This window comes from Catharus ustulatus, chromosome 2 (assembly GCF_009819885.2).
Source record: "Catharus ustulatus isolate bCatUst1 chromosome 2, bCatUst1.pri.v2, whole genome shotgun sequence".
NCBI lineage: Eukaryota > Metazoa > Chordata > Aves > Passeriformes > Turdidae > Catharus > Catharus ustulatus.
In genome coordinates this window covers 93,993,403-94,008,845 of record NC_046222.1, presented here as the reverse complement: position 1 = coordinate 94,008,845, position 15,443 = coordinate 93,993,403, and the positions used below count along the sequence as shown (strand labels likewise).

The window sequence follows — 15,443 nt, the reverse complement described above, 5'->3', positions numbered from 1 at the left end:
TTTGGAAGCCATCATCTGCTGGGACTGGGGGGATAAGAGAGGAAATCATCTGTGCTGCTTTCCTCTGGGTGCCTGGAGAGCTCATCTGTGGCATGCTGAGGCACTTGCTTTGTACCTTTGCCAGCACAGATGCCTCAGGCCAGCATAGACTTTCTCTCCATCACTCAGTGGGAATTGCACACACGCAATCAATGACTGGATTTGGAAAGAAGGATTTCTGCAGCTGTATAATAATTAGATCATTTTGCCATGTGACAGACTAGTCTGTTGATAATTTTAAAGGAAGGAAGAACAAGCTAATAATAAATTCAGCTGAAGAAACAGGCCCATTAAAAGTAAAAAGGCCCATTAAAAATAAAAGCAAAAGTAAATGTAAAATAGTAAGCATCAGCTTTTGTAGAATTTTGGTGGCAGCCTTCCTGTTCATGATTTAGATGTGAAATGGAACACTACTTGAGAAAACTCTACTTGTGAAATAGTAGTAGAAAAGCACCAAACACAACCAGCAGGGCTTTTTTTGTCACCAACCTGTGATCGAGGAATAAAAATTTCCACTCCAGACTGTGTCTTGATGTGAATTCTTCTAGAGGTTCTTCTACGATGCACATCTCCTGTCCAATGGAGAAAACTGACTTACTGAGAGTTGGAGCTTTGCCCCTCTGCTTCATCTAGCTTTTGTTAGCTATAAATACATGGTGCATAAGAGGAGAAAACAGAGGATTCACCCACTTTCTGGCCATTCCAGAGAGTAGATTATTGTATTTATCAATGCCAACATTTTTTATAGGAGATAGGGAGAAGAACTTGTAATACACATGTACTTGAGAGCTGTGATTGTGCCTCAGGGTGCCAAAACTTTTTTGGCTTTGAAGCAGTGCCTGGGGTGTGATGCCCGTGGGCTTTCCCAGCATCCAGCCTGTGCCTGATCCCACCAGGGCTTGCCATGTCATGCTTCACTCCCTCTGTTTTACTAAAGATACCCACCACCGTTGGTCCTTCTGGATGTCTGCCCCTCAAGCTCTCTGAAAAATGGGGATACTTTCCTTCCCCCTCAGTAGCTGCAGAGGAGTAAATAATGCCTTTTCATGCAGCCAGTCTGCATGGGACCTGTCCAGCGGGTAAAAGGAGTCAGTGTTGCCTTGCACTTCACTGTCACGGCAAACAAGCTGGCCCTTGAAGAGTCACAGTAGCCCTGAGTGCTCACGAGGACAATAATTAATAAGTGAGTTATGTGAGGCAGGGCACAGGGCTGTCTGTGAGGCAGGACAGCCTTGCCCCAGAGAGATGAGGATCAGGAGGCAGTCAGTGGTGGTCACTTGCTGGGTTGAGGTGGGAAGTGAGGGACAGGTGTCAGCACAATGACATGCCGTGCATGGGGTGGGGCTGGCTGCACATCCCATGGCCATCTTGCTGTCCACCCCAAGCTCTCCTCTGCCAGCCTGTCCTCTCTCACTGGGTGCTTTGCAGAGGCAGCTGCAGCTACACAAGCTGCCTAGAGTCAGCCTAGATCTCCTGGCCTGAGACTTCCCAGCATCAGCATTCTGGATTTGTGGCATCCCGGGTTCTGGCGTCCTTCAGGTCTCCCCTGCAGGAGAGTCTCCATCCTCACTGGTAAGGACAGCCTGTCCACTGGCCCCCAATGCTGCTATTCCCCTGCTCCCTGATGCCACATCCCCCCATGCTGTGGGCTCACTGACACTTTCCCATCATTTCCATTACTGCTTCTCTCTCTGCTGTCCCTCAGGCAGAGGAGACCACTGATGTTTTAAACCCTGTTAGGACCAGAGAACAAGCTGAGATGTGCTGCCATCAAGCAATTTTTTGATACATATCAATGCTGACAAAGTTGTTTGAAGTCTCTAGCTGTGCAGCGGCAAAAGGTTTCATAAACACTTTAAATTCCTCTCTCCCTCTCTCTCCAGTTTAGGCCATGCTGATGCCAAGAACATACACTAAAATTCAATGTACAAACACTCCTGTGTGCAACCAAAACTGCTCATTCTGTCTTCCTTAGCCGGTCAGATAAACATTTTACATTCATTTTACAGTACAAAGTCAAGAGTGGGAGTTAGGTGAGTCACCCAGGTGAACTGAAGAGGTGTGTGCTTAGGACTGTGGCAGTTAAAAACTTCTCTGGGCTGTTCAGCAGCTGCTTCCTCCCTAGCACTGGGCAGCTCATTGCCATGAGTAGCCCATTTTGTTTCCCATTTATTTTGAGACGCTAGATGCCCAAAGACAAGGGAATTTGCTTTTAGGGTTCTCAGAGAACCTTTAACTCCAACCCTTCTGCTAATATGATTATTATGATCAAGATTCATGGGAAGTGTCCTCACTTACCCAGAAGGGACTCTAACTTGCCTGCAGGGTCGGGAGTCAGTCTGGAATGCCCTGCAAGTTCCAGAGTAGTAATGGAACCAGGCCAAGGGAGCAGTGATTTCATATTGGTCACATCTCAATTACATAAAAAAACCTCTTATACTCTGGACACAGGACACCTGATGCAGTATTTCACATTTGTTAAAGAGGGAACAGCAGTGTTAGGCACAAGCTTGGTTTGTCTATCCTTATAACCACAAGCAGCTATCTTACTTCCAGGATCCACGAGAAGGGAAACAAGCAGTAGTCCACCAAAGATGCTGAGGAGCACAAATGGAAGTGTTGATGGTCAGCAGTGTCACAAAATCACAGAATCACAGAATTAATTAGACTGGAAAAGACCCTTGAGACCTTTGTACATTGTCCCATCACAGGAACAGAAAGCAGCAATGAGCAACCAAATTTCAAAGCAACTTTGCAATTCCTATTACAAGGGGGGTTTCTGTATCCTGTGCAACGGGGTCAGAAGTGACACTGCTTCCACACATCCTGGCTTGCACTGATAATCCTCTACACTGTATTTTTAAGCACGAAATGTGATATCTCTAAACCATTCAATTAGCAAAGCTAACAACCTTCTGTGTCACCCCATCTGAAAGTGTTCCGAGAAGTTCTGAAATGCACGGGACCCATGGTGAGCACTTACCTTTAAAAACTGAGGCGTTGCCAAACGAACAGTCGCAACAAAGCAGATTTGTTTTCCCGGGGATGTTCTGTAAGCCCTTGGGACAGCCTCATCAAAGCCATTGCAAGTGGAGTTAGGCACTAGTTAGGAAAAAAAAGTGAGACCTGGAGTCATGCCTCATATAAGATTTGCTCTCCCTGAATATTTTGCACACTCCAAGTGTACTAATACTATTTTTATTCAGAGAAGTGCTCTAAAAGCTTTTAAAGCTGATATGCATATATTTAAATCCAAGTCAGTCATGTTAGTCAGAAAGGCATCAGAGCTTAACTTCAAGTATGAATTTTACAGGTTAATCCTGGTAAAAATAAGGCCAAACCTTATTACAGAGCATAAACCAGTTTTCTGGAAAGAAACCCCACGCATCCAATTGCTCTTTTTCACCACGCACAAGAAAAAACAAAAAAAGCTGCAGCATGCCTAGCACTGTAACTTCCATGATACAGTGAAAAAAAGTGTTGGCAAAGGAGGTAACTGAAGAGAGTTCGTCAAGTCATCAGTGGCAAAACACCGAGGCCCACAGCCAGCAAGGCTTCATCAAACTAGCAAGAGGATGCTTGTGATTCTTGGCTGCTGAAGAATGCCTTCCCCTTCTGCATTGTAAGAACTGTCCCCAGTGTGCTCAAGTTACCCTTGTTTTAAAGAAGAGGAAAAGGGACCCCACGTATGGCACTGGCTTCCAGAGATGGGCACATCTGGTGAGTCTGCAGATAACCTGCTGTCTCCAACATTGGGCAGAGGGAAAAACTGCATGTGATGTGGCTACACACTTTGTGTGTGCTTTTTACCTGTGTCTTTCATGATTGCATGGCTCCAGCTGCTTTCAGAGCCCACTAGTATCTCCTGCCAGAGAGATACATTGTCAAAACAATGTGTTGCTGTAAACTAGCCCACAGTCCTGTGTTGAAATGACATAATGCAAATTATTCCTCCAAGTTCAAGATGTTTAGAGATGGTAATCCCACTCCCACAGCTATGAAAGAAAGCAGTGTGCCAGGCTGCAATGGGAACTGGGCTGGATTCTTGCCCTGCCTAGCCAACTTTCTCCCATGGGGGCAGAGCCAGAGTTCACCAACATGAGCTAATTTAATGCTAATAGGGATTAATACTAATATGAAACTCTCTTTCCTTACTATTACGCCCCTATATCCACCTTCATGAAGTTTCTGACAGTTTGTCTCTTCTGCACAGGGCAAAGCATAACTGTGACATTGAAGAGTTTTGTATCTATCTGGGGAGAGGATAACTAGTCATTTTTATCCTGGGGTGCTTCTGCACTGGGATTTCATTCACTACCACAAATTGCAGAGATGGAAGAAGCCTCAAGTGCTTTTGAAACCCAATTCAACCTTTTAAAAGCCTTAGAATATTGATGGTAATAAGGATAACAGGGTATGAGCCAGAAAAGAAAGTACGCTGAGTGGAATTTACACCTGTGATTAACTGTTTTAGGCCACTGCATGTACAATATAAACTACACCAAAAAGGAAAAGAAAGGTTCTTTATCTGAGAAGACAGCACAGACGTGAACATCCACAGAAATCACATCCTCTCTCATAGCTGAGACTGGAGGGCATGGCTGATTGGATATAGAGATTAAAAATATGGGAAAAATTCTCCTCCTTTCACCAGCAGAGCACACGTGCTCTTGGGACTCCCTAGGAATATGTAATGCCATTCTGATCCTGGGGTTATGTGCATATATGTGGGCTTCTATGTGATTATTAACACAAAAAGTTGAAAAAAAGAAGAATTAAGTTCTACATGTGTAGCCAAAGTAAAGAGTTATTGGTCCATCTCTGATATTATTTAGTGCAAGTCCGTTGATTTCTGTAGTTAGTCCCATTTAGAAGTTAATGGGAATGCTATAAACCCACATTATGGGCACTGTGAAAAGTTACTTCCAAGCTTGCTATGTAGTATGTTGTGACATTTGAAGTTAGTGGGGCTGTTTCTCTCTGTAATAGCCAAGTTCAGTAGCAAATTCTTGCAGTCTGGGCTCTAAGATATGAAAATAACCACATTTAGCCTCTGAAACACAGGTATGATAAGTTAACCTCATTAGTGAACAATGGGCTTGCAAATGACACCAGTTGTAGAAGGAAACGGAGACTGAGTCACACCAAAGAGAGCAGATGGCTTTTTTATGTCAGCTGTTGGATGTAAACAGCCACAAGCCTGAGACATATTCCCACAAGACAGCACAATAGATCCCTGAATGTGGCATTTGCTTAGAAGAGAGCAGAATACATCCCTGAATGTGGCATTTACAAAATAGGATTACATTTCCAACAGGTAAATGCAGTAGTAAGAGGGTAATAATTATTGTGCAGGAAGCTAGGCAGCAATTTGGGATTTCCTCACATTTGGAAGTGAATGAATAAGCCCAAAGAGATGAGACAGAGCTGGCCTGGCTGGATGTTATCCTGTCTTTGAACAGCTACTGTGCTATCTCATACTTGGATGCCTTTGACGAAGTCCAGAGCATTAAAAGCCTCAATGATGCAGGCAGGTAGCCACTACATTGTCAAGTACATCTCCATCTGAAAATGACAACTACAATAACTGAAAGAAAAAAAACCACTCATATTTGCTTCTGAATTATTTTGCTGCCTGACTTAGGCTGTTGGAATCTTTTCTTTCCACAGCTCTGCCAGCACAGCCTGCTTTGCTCTGCTTTTGCAGCTGGTCAGTGAATTTCAGCCCTTTTTGGTTGACGAATTTTGAAGTGAAGTTAAAAAATTACCTCATTAGATGATTAAAAAAAAAATACAATCCTGGTATAACCTTTTAAAAAAGCCTTCTGAAAAATCACACTTTATGATTCCCCACGTCTCCTTAAAAGAAACACAACATCTTGAGGTAGCCAAATTTAATAGCAAACTTTCAGAGCGCGCTACAGAACAATAGTGGAACAGAAAATATAGGATCAAGTCTGAGGCTACGGTGATATTAACATTTATAAGTCAAACATAGGGCTTGGAGTGCTTTTGTTAGAAGATGCCTGATGAAAATACTAGGCTGGCCATAAAGAGGTGAGCTTGGGTAAATGAAGGCCTGTGTGTTTCACAACTAAATGATCAAGACAAAATATCTTGCGTAAGGAATGAAGATCATGTGACAAAGCTAAATACATAATGAGAAAGTTGTCTCATATGTATCAGCTAGCTGATGCTCCTCATCATGAATTTTAATAGTTTTTGTGGTTACCTATCACACCTGCTGCTCCTAGAGCACCACAAAATTCTTTTGTAGCAGTATTAAATACATGCAAATATCTCATGAGACATAAACTGATTTACCTATACAGAGATATTTGTTTGATTTTCCTCTCCTCTCCTCTCCTCTCCTCTCCTCTCCTCTCCTCTCCTCTCCTCTCCTCTCCTCTCCTCTCCTCTCCTCTCCTCTCCTCTCCTCTCCTCTCCTCTCCTCTCCTCTCCTCTCCTCTCCTCTCCTCTCCTCTCCTCTCCTCTCCTCTCCTCTCCTTTCCTTTCCTTTCCTTTCCTTTCCTTTCCTTTCCTTTCCTTTCCTTTCCTTTCCTTTCCTTTCCTTTCCTTTCCTTTCCTGTCCTTTCCTTGCCTTTCCTTGCCTTTCCTGTCCTTTCCTTTCCTTTCCTTTCCTTTCCTTTCCTTTCCTTTCCTTTTTTTTTTTTGGTTTTGTTTTGTTTTAAGACCAGAACACTAGGGAGAGAATGTTACAAATAAAAAATATACACAGAGAACCAAACCCTTCACTATCACAGACAAAAGGATTTTTATCCTTAGGGAGAGAAATCATGCCACATGAAATGAATGAAAACATGTTAAAAAACCCTAGATGCCACTTTATTCAGTTAATAATAGTACAGCAGTCAGTTGCTCGGTCATCTTACTTCAACTTGGAATGTGTAAAACATTATCTTCCTAAGATAGCAAATCACCTGCTTATGCCATTTGAAAGAAGAAATCCCTCCTTCCTACTTTGTCAGGAGATGTTAATGTTTAAAGAACCAGTTTTAGTGACTGTCAAACAAACTGAACAGTGATTTCAAAAAACATGAGCCAAACAGACCAGAATAAAATCAAAATTGTTTAATATAAATTAATTAATGCCTCAGATAAACAGAAGATTTGGCAGTTAATAGATATAATGAAGAAATCTAAAGTGCTGGTGGCCAGCCAGACTGGTCTCAGTAGCTATGTAGATGAGTAACAGTGACAGGGACCATGCATCACCTGTCCACTTTGATCTGCTCTCTCCTCTTTCCTCCTCTGGCCATCCTGTGTTGATATGAATCCCAAGCAGATTCTTTAGAACAGGAATGGTGGCTTTTCTTTGCACAGAGAGCCTAGCATGAGTGCTGCATATTGTTAGCTGCAGCTTCTATGATATTGTTAATAGCAAATAATAATATGCAGCTGTTGGTTCTGATCAAAACATTCATTTTGGATTGAGTTATTCTTGCTTCAGATGTTTCAGCATATACTTATGGAGGCTCAAGATCAATGTATCTTCTGTATGAACTGTTTATTTCTTTTAAAAATGAATTCAGATGCAATTAATTTTTCTGAAAGTTAAGATTTTTCTCCTCAACATAGTAATTTTCTTGATTTTTATTATTATATCTGAGAGATGCATCAGCTAACACTAGAGTATCTGCCATTATTAGCATTCAGTAACCAGATACTTCCTGAGTTTCCATGTAATTGGGAACAAAAAGGCACAATTTTAAATTCCACTATAATATTGTATTACTTGATTATGAACTCTTTTCACATAATGCTTATCTTCTTCTTCAAGAGAAAAGCTTCAGGCATTTTGGATGAAAGGATAGATCTGTCACTTAAAAGATGCTGGTGGTCCTTTTTAATATTGGTTAACTCTTTGAAAGGGACGACTCTGGTTTTGTCCCTTTCAGGAGTTTGTAAGCAAGTGTGTCACTTCAGAAAGAGGATACCACAGCCAATATTTAGATATATAATTATGGGAGATCTTTGTCTGTTTACAAAAGTACAAACAATTTTCACAGGAGGGATAAATCCAGCCCATCTTATCATTTCTTATCAGAGTGAGCTATTAAGCAGCTTTGTAAAATTATTTATTCTCACTCAATTTGACATTTTATACTGGGAGCTGAGCACTTCCCTGGATTTTTGAGGAGGGTTACCTTTATTACTTGCCCTCCCCCTCAGCCCTCAGGCAAGACTGGGTGTGTGAGCCACTGTATTATTCATTGGTGATGCTGATATGACTCTCTCTTATCAGGTAGCACTGGTAAATAGGTACAGTGATGCACTTGGCTCCCTCAGATGTTTGCAGGCATTCACGTCTCTTGTTAAAATCTGGGCTACAGACCCAGAACCTGAAATATATAAAAATACTGGACAGAGTGCCTATTTGCAAATAAAACAAAAACAACCCTGATGATTTGATAGCAAGTAGGCATTTCTCACAGAAGCAAAAAGGAACTCCACCTTTCTCATCCGAGTGGCCCACGGGCCACCCCTTTCCTCTCACGGGACTACTGAATCTTCACATCAGGTTACAGTCCCGCTTTTCTCATTGAAGCTTAATTAATGATGATTATATAATCCTCCCAAATGGCAAATCAAATCTCTTGTATTTGATTTAGCACAGCCAGTGACTCATGCAGGCGCTCTGCACAGCTTGCACTGCTGTTTCGCTGGTCGGCTGCTCTCGCTTGGGCACGGCCAATGCAATGGGGATTCACCATGTGCAGGCAGCTCATGTCACATCCCTGCTGCAGATGCAGCTGCAGAAATGTTCTGCAGTAGGGCTTGCAGAGTACCGATTCCTCAGGACCAGCCCAAGTGTGCACACTCTTGCTAACCCTGGCACTGGACTGGGCAGCTTCTCTAGCCTGCAGCTATAGCTGACCCCAGGAGCTCCAGGGACAGTGATCTCCTGAAAGACCTGCTGTGAACTGTGGGAGCTTTCCTGGGCAATTTCTGGGCCCTGTACATGCATGTCCCTGCTTCTTCTGGGATCAGCCAAGATGCTGGTGACTGGTCCTCTGTGGGAATAGCATGGGTTCGAGGTAGATTGTGTGTGATCTGGCTGCCTGACAGCAATTCTGGTGACAAGTCACCTTGGCAGATATCAGGTATTTGTTCTCCTTCATCATGAAAGAAATTATCTTTGGCATCTCAGTACAACAGCCTTTAAAGCCCCAGAGCTCCCATTAAAGTTAGGGACAGCAGCTAAGCCCCTAACTAGCTTTCTAAGCTGCAATCCTTCAAATTAATCCACTCAAACCCATCCCTATATGATCTCAGCCATAAGTCACAATGCAATTAACAGCGAAGGTATGAAGGAGGAGAGAGGGGGGCAAGGTAACTGGGAACCCGCATGCATGACCTCCTTGCCCCAAGCACCAACACTGTATGAGCAATGAACAATAATAAAATAAGGAGATGATAATTCAAAGGAGGTTACATAAAAGGTTATGTGGAGGTAGAATAAAGATAGTGACATTTCTGTTAAAGAGGGTGAAGAAGACCTACCAGTTCTTAAAAACATCAGCAAAGGTTACAAAGAAGGAATGGAGACATCTGCTTGGGCTGTTGCTGCTATGACTCTACATTAATGACAACAGGATAGCTAAGCATCCTGATAGGATATAACCTGCCCAGGGATACAAGAACTTTCCTGGCCATAGAGGCTCTGGCATCCCTGTGGCAGGAACATGCAGGCAGAGTGTGCTCAGAGTATGCTCAGCAAACCATTGGAAATAAAGGTGGGAGTTGGCATTGGGTGGCTATAAAGGAATGGCAGGATTTGTATTTAAAGAACATCCTGTATCAGTCTCCCATGTGTAAAAACATGCTCGCACTTCTACTGCTGTGAAAAGCTACAGGGAAAAACATTCCTCAATACATTCATGAGGAATGCCTCCTGCTAATTAAGCCTAATTTGCAATTTCTGTCTTTCTCCCCCAGCTAACTCTTTTCTTATCTTTAGCTTAGAATCCTTCCTTCACAAACACCTCCAAAAACAGGCTTTGGGGCCAGCTGATCCTATGCATATAGGACAAATGCTGCCCTGAGTGATATGTGTCTCTCCCACCACCCTTCCCACCACTTCCTTTCTTGCCCACTTGGCCTCACACCTGGAGGATGGATGACTGGAGAATGGGTATTTATAGAACAGGAGGAAAAGAGGGCAATTACTGTCAGGTCCAACAGGTGACAGCCCTGAGGAGGATAGGGTGGGGGATGGTGCCTGATAACTGTGGGGCAAGCAGAGGCAGGAACCCAGCCCACCACTGCACCCACCAGATGCTCAAAGTTGCTTGTGCCACAAGTCCCTGTGCCAAAGCACAGATGCTTGCCAACAGCCCTTGGGTAGCTTCCCCAAAGGGTGGAGCCTTCATATGGTGCTCATTTGAGCTGATTCTCCTGTGCCTTGCTGAGGGTGCAGATGGCTAGTAAAAGGAACCCAGTGGATCCAAGGACAGGCCCTTTGGAGATCTGCACCCTCCTGTGGCTGCTCACCCTGTGAGCCAAGGGTATCAGCTCCCAAGCAAGCAGTCTGCTGCTGCTACATGTGAGTCCAGTGCACTTGCTTCCACCTTTGCTGGGAGGCAGCCATGGGGGTGACTCCCAGCCAAAGGGGAGCAGTGCTGGACAAGCTCTAAGTGAGGCATCTCCATCAGGCTCTGCACTGAACTGGTGAAACTGAAGTCAGATGACAAGGGGGCCATGAGGCACCATCTCACTCACAGAGCCAGGCTAAGGCTGCCCCTCCCTGTCAGTTGGAGGGTCAGACTGCAGCAGAGATGGGAAGAAAGTGAAAGAGACAAAATGAAGTGGAAGATTTAGAAAAAAAGCGGCACAAAGGGGAAAAAATGTGAAGAAGAAATCATGTGACTTGTTTGAAAGCTATTAAGATGGGGTCTTTGGAAAATGATTGGTGTCTTCTGAAATCAATATGTTCCCATTTAGTTTCTATGCATTAAGCTAGGGAAGATATCTGTAATGTAAGTTTTATCATTCTTCTGAGAAACGGCCACAGATAAAATTGCTGGGATGCGAAATCCTAACGGGTAAGGGGGCAGTATTAATGTCACGCCAAAATAAAGGGCTGAAAATCCTTGAAGAAAATGGATCAGAAATTCCCCTGGTAGAAATGTATCCTTATGAGTCAGCACCTGAAATCCGGTTTCTGCTCTAGAAAACAGAACAGCTTGGTGTGCACGTCTGTCAGGCAGGCACATTTCACTTCATTCAAACTAGAAAGCACGCAGGCAGCTACATTTTTTCATACAAATAGAGCCTCAAATCAGATGGCACCAAACAAGAAACACATATCTCCATCCTGCATGTAGGTTTCTATTCTAGTCATGTGGAGCAAAAGCAGAAAGTTAAATGGGGACAGGGACTTTTTTTTTCACAGCGTGGTGTGCAGTTTTTGGAAAGCACGGTGGGGAATTTTTTTGCAGAGGATGACCTATTTGGAACAATACCAGCAACTTTGGAAATGCCACTCTGGAGTTCATTCAGGCAAGTAACTAAAGCAAACTTGGGCAGGCAGGAGAAGGAAAGTAATAAAAGAGTATTTCATTTCTGACACTAATGGCTGTGCAGCAATCTGTTTGTTAGAGAATGGGTGAGGTGGAAATCTGCTCTTCATCCCTTGAAAGATGGTTTCCCTGGACTGACTGTGGTGCATTAGTGACTATGCTGACTGCATTTTTTTTTCTTTTTTTCCTTTTTTCCTTTTTTTTCTTTTAGAGTATTGGGTTCTGCAGTGCTGGAGAGGAATGTAAAATGGCAGCTGGAAAGGGAGGTGGGTGGCAGTGTCCTCAGCCATTCTGATGCCATGTGGCATTGCTGCCTTTCCCCAGGATTTTGCAGAGAAGGGTAAGAAGACAGATTATCAGTTCTGGCACAGAATTTTTGTTTAATGTAAACCAGAAGATAAGGTAGCAAGATTATAATTTTGCTAATAAGTGAGATCTTAGCACACAGTATTAATGAGCACAAATAAACCCTCCTCTAAACCTAAACTCTAAATCTGTCATTATTTGCAAACTTAGCCAGAGTCCAGGATCACTGCAAGTGAAGGGCAGTAACAAAAGCAACTAACACAATTTCACTCATCACATGTATTCATCCAGCTATTGCAACTCAGCCATGAGATCCGTGTGAAGCAAAATTTATCCCATAATGTTAAAAATAGTTCTGTCAGTTAAAAGCCTGTCTTGTTCAATGGAGCAATACTTATATTTTATTTTACACAGCTAAAGTAACATTTATACAACAATTAAAGCTTACCATTGCTGTAAGACCGAAAATTTCCTACAAATTTTATGTATTCATATGTTGGAAATTCCTTTGGGTTCAAACTTCCTCTCAGAAGATGACAATAAAACTCTAGTTCATTGTCAGCTGGATTGTTAAAAGAAGAAGAAGAAGAAATAAATATACTATTTAAGCTAAACATAACCAATGGTGTCTTCCAACCCCAATCCTGCAACTGGTGGCACAAGAGCAGCTTGTTACCATTCAGGAGTCCTAAACACCAATGTGCTTTGCAGGGCCTAAACACATTGCAGGACCAGAGCCTCTGCAAAGAAGCACCTTGCAGGGATGCAGGTTGCCCAGTGCTGTGCACAGGCGTGCCTGCAGCTCAGGGACAGCCTTGGAGATTAACTCAACCTTCTCTGGCACCACCTCATCACAGGAGTTACACAGCCACAGCCTCCGTGCAGCAACAGAGAAAACTGGGTCCTTTCACTTACTGCTTTTTTCTCTTCAGGCTCCTCACAACTCACAGCTGTTCTACATCTCATGTTGGAAAACTGTGCTTAATTACCTCAAAATATCTATTAAATTAACTTTGGAGTATTAGCTATCAGCTGCAGGTTTTGCACGATACAGTAGATTGAGCATGATCATGTGTTTTCTGGTTTTCTACATCTTACCTCCTAGAGTGGGTAAGGCTGAGGAAGTAAAAACATTTCTAATAAAAAAAATTCAATTGGAAAAATAATTTAGAGGTCTTTTTTGACTGTAGGGCAAACCAAAGGTATGCCACATTAGCTTATCTCTGAACAACATCTTACTCGAACAGGCTGAAATATCAATTAAGATGTGATTTGTCTCAGGCGAACTCTCAATTTCCATCAGCTAACCTATTTTCCTTAGCTGTCTCAAATGATATGATATTTAATAATTAACATAACTGCAAGTAGTCTTAGCCTAGTAAAATAAAAGCAAAGGGTTTCATTTAAAAATAGAACCAAAGGGTCATTCCAGGTGGCAAGATCTTTTTGAAAGCCTATGAACCTAATTTTTTTATTGCACATCACATGAAAAACTCTTTTCTGGGAGAAATTTTTTTATCCTGCCTGTGCTTTTTCATTTACTAGAGAAGATAAAATGAAACTTACTTTTTAGGTAATCCGATGAGGCAGAATCTGTCATAAGCATACAAGAAGATAACATCTTATAAATTTCTGAGTGTTCTTGTTCTGGGAGGAAGTTTAACAAATTCTGATCCAAGACATCACACTGCAAAGAGAAATAACTTTTGAGACAAACAGAAATATCACAACAAGCAACACTTGCAGAGATGGGCAACAATGTGGATACAAAATCTGTGGCATTCGACAGGAGTTTCCTCACTGGTTTCCAGGTACTCTAAAACAGGGGGGGACCCGTTGGACAAACTGAGTGGCCACTTCTCTGTGGGCTGGTCATCAGATTAAGCCTCAGCACTCAGCAATATTTAATATTTCTCAGAGACCATCAGATACAGCAGGTACATCCACACAATTAAATGAGGAGACTGGGAGAGAGCTGGGAAAGGGTGTCTGGCTCCCCACACTACCACTAAGCTCCATGCACAGGCCTGTTGTGGATCGCTGGAATTTCTTCTCTCCCTGACAGAGCCTGACTTACAGGAGCAGTGAGGCAGAGAGTCACCCTGAGCCAGCCAGGTCGGTCCCAGATCCAGCCCCTTCCCAGGGGTATCCCCCCAGCTCCTGGGAAATGCCCTTGGGATGGCAGGCCATGTTCCCCACTTCCTGCATCCCGGCAGAAGGGGACTGCCAGGTCTGCAAATGACTTTACAGCAGCTGGTCTCCAGGGAGGGGGAGTTCACAGTGCCATCAACACAAGCCCTCCCTCTGGCCAGCCATGAGCTGAACGTCCATGTGCCTTCAGCCCCATGGTCAGCTGGCTTGAACCTGAAATCCATCAAAAATCTAGGAACTGAGATTTGGGAATGGAAAGAGGAGATGAATTCGTGCAAAAAGGCCATGGCTGGCCCAGGGTGGAGAAGACAAAGAGTCTGCCACGGGCTGCCAAGAGGCAGTTAGTCACCTATGTTCAGCACGGTGACTAACCCAACGCTAGCAGAGTGCATCCAGAAGGAAGCCTGAGATTAAGTGACCCTCCAATGGCATCAACTTACATCTGTCCCACTTGAGACTACCTCAGGCTGAGCTGGCACACTGACACAGCTTTGTGTGTCATCAGAGCAGCTTTATCAGACTCTACAGTCATGCTGAAAACATGTAAGCCCTGCATGAGACTGGCAAGTCATTAACCATAATTTATTTATGTAAAATCGTGCTTTGGTTTCCATCTGCTTTCTATTCATGCTAGCTTTTCTATGTGGAATTCCTGTTTAGAGTGGTGAAACTCATTGAGCAGGCTTTAAAAAACAGAGTGCTATGCTTTATATACACACCTTGAGAAGAATATGTCACTTTAGATGATTCAGGTTTAAGTATTATGTATGTTCATTACTTGAATATTCCTGTTGTGAAGAATACTTGGAAGTTATTTTTGCGGCTTTAGTTAATATCTTATTAATGTGAATCCTGCTGATACAGTATGTGATAAAGGTTTTATATATATATATATAAATACTTACATACACACCTATATACACATACTATACTTCACAAAATATAGTACATGGTTTCATGTAATTTTTTTTTGTGCATATGAAGAAAGACAGGAAACTGTGCTGGTGAATTCTGTTCAAGACTTAGGTGCAATCTCAGAAATTATATTTTTCTTGTAAATGATAATGATACCACCAGGTTAATTAATCTCCCACCTACTCTACAGTAACTGCAGGAAGACTAGAAGTGAGCCATCACCACTCCTCTAACTGAAATCTTTTGTCTCCATACTGTGACCAAGCTCCTATTCCAGACCTCTGATTAGTTCTGCGCTGCTGTTTCTGTTTCAGGTGATAGCTGCAGAGGCCTGTGACTACACTTATAGTTGGAGTTGCAAGAGACTTTTTTTTACACATCCCCTCAGAGCAATCTATTGCCCTGAGCAACAGATATTCATTGATTTGCAAGTTCTGGTATTTACAGTTTTTACTGCCATCATGTACCATATCCACAATTTAAAATCTG

General features: G+C 42.8%; 1 protein-coding gene across 2 annotated transcripts in view; it reads right to left on the bottom strand.

The window, feature by feature from the left end:
* The window catches only part of NPAS2 (neuronal PAS domain protein 2), a 104,619-nt gene that overhangs the window by 22,817 nt on the left and 66,359 nt on the right, over positions 1 to 15,443 (bottom strand). For both annotated transcript variants that reach the window (XM_042779005.1, XM_042779006.1), the window contains exons 6-9: positions 13,455 to 13,575; positions 12,337 to 12,450; positions 3,023 to 3,141; positions 529 to 611 (exon numbers count right to left, since the gene is read on the bottom strand). In XM_042779005.1, the coding sequence (XP_042634939.1) occupies positions 529 to 611; positions 3,023 to 3,141; positions 12,337 to 12,450; positions 13,455 to 13,575 (437 nt within the window). The remainder of the gene's footprint in view (positions 1 to 528; positions 612 to 3,022; positions 3,142 to 12,336; positions 12,451 to 13,454; positions 13,576 to 15,443) is intronic.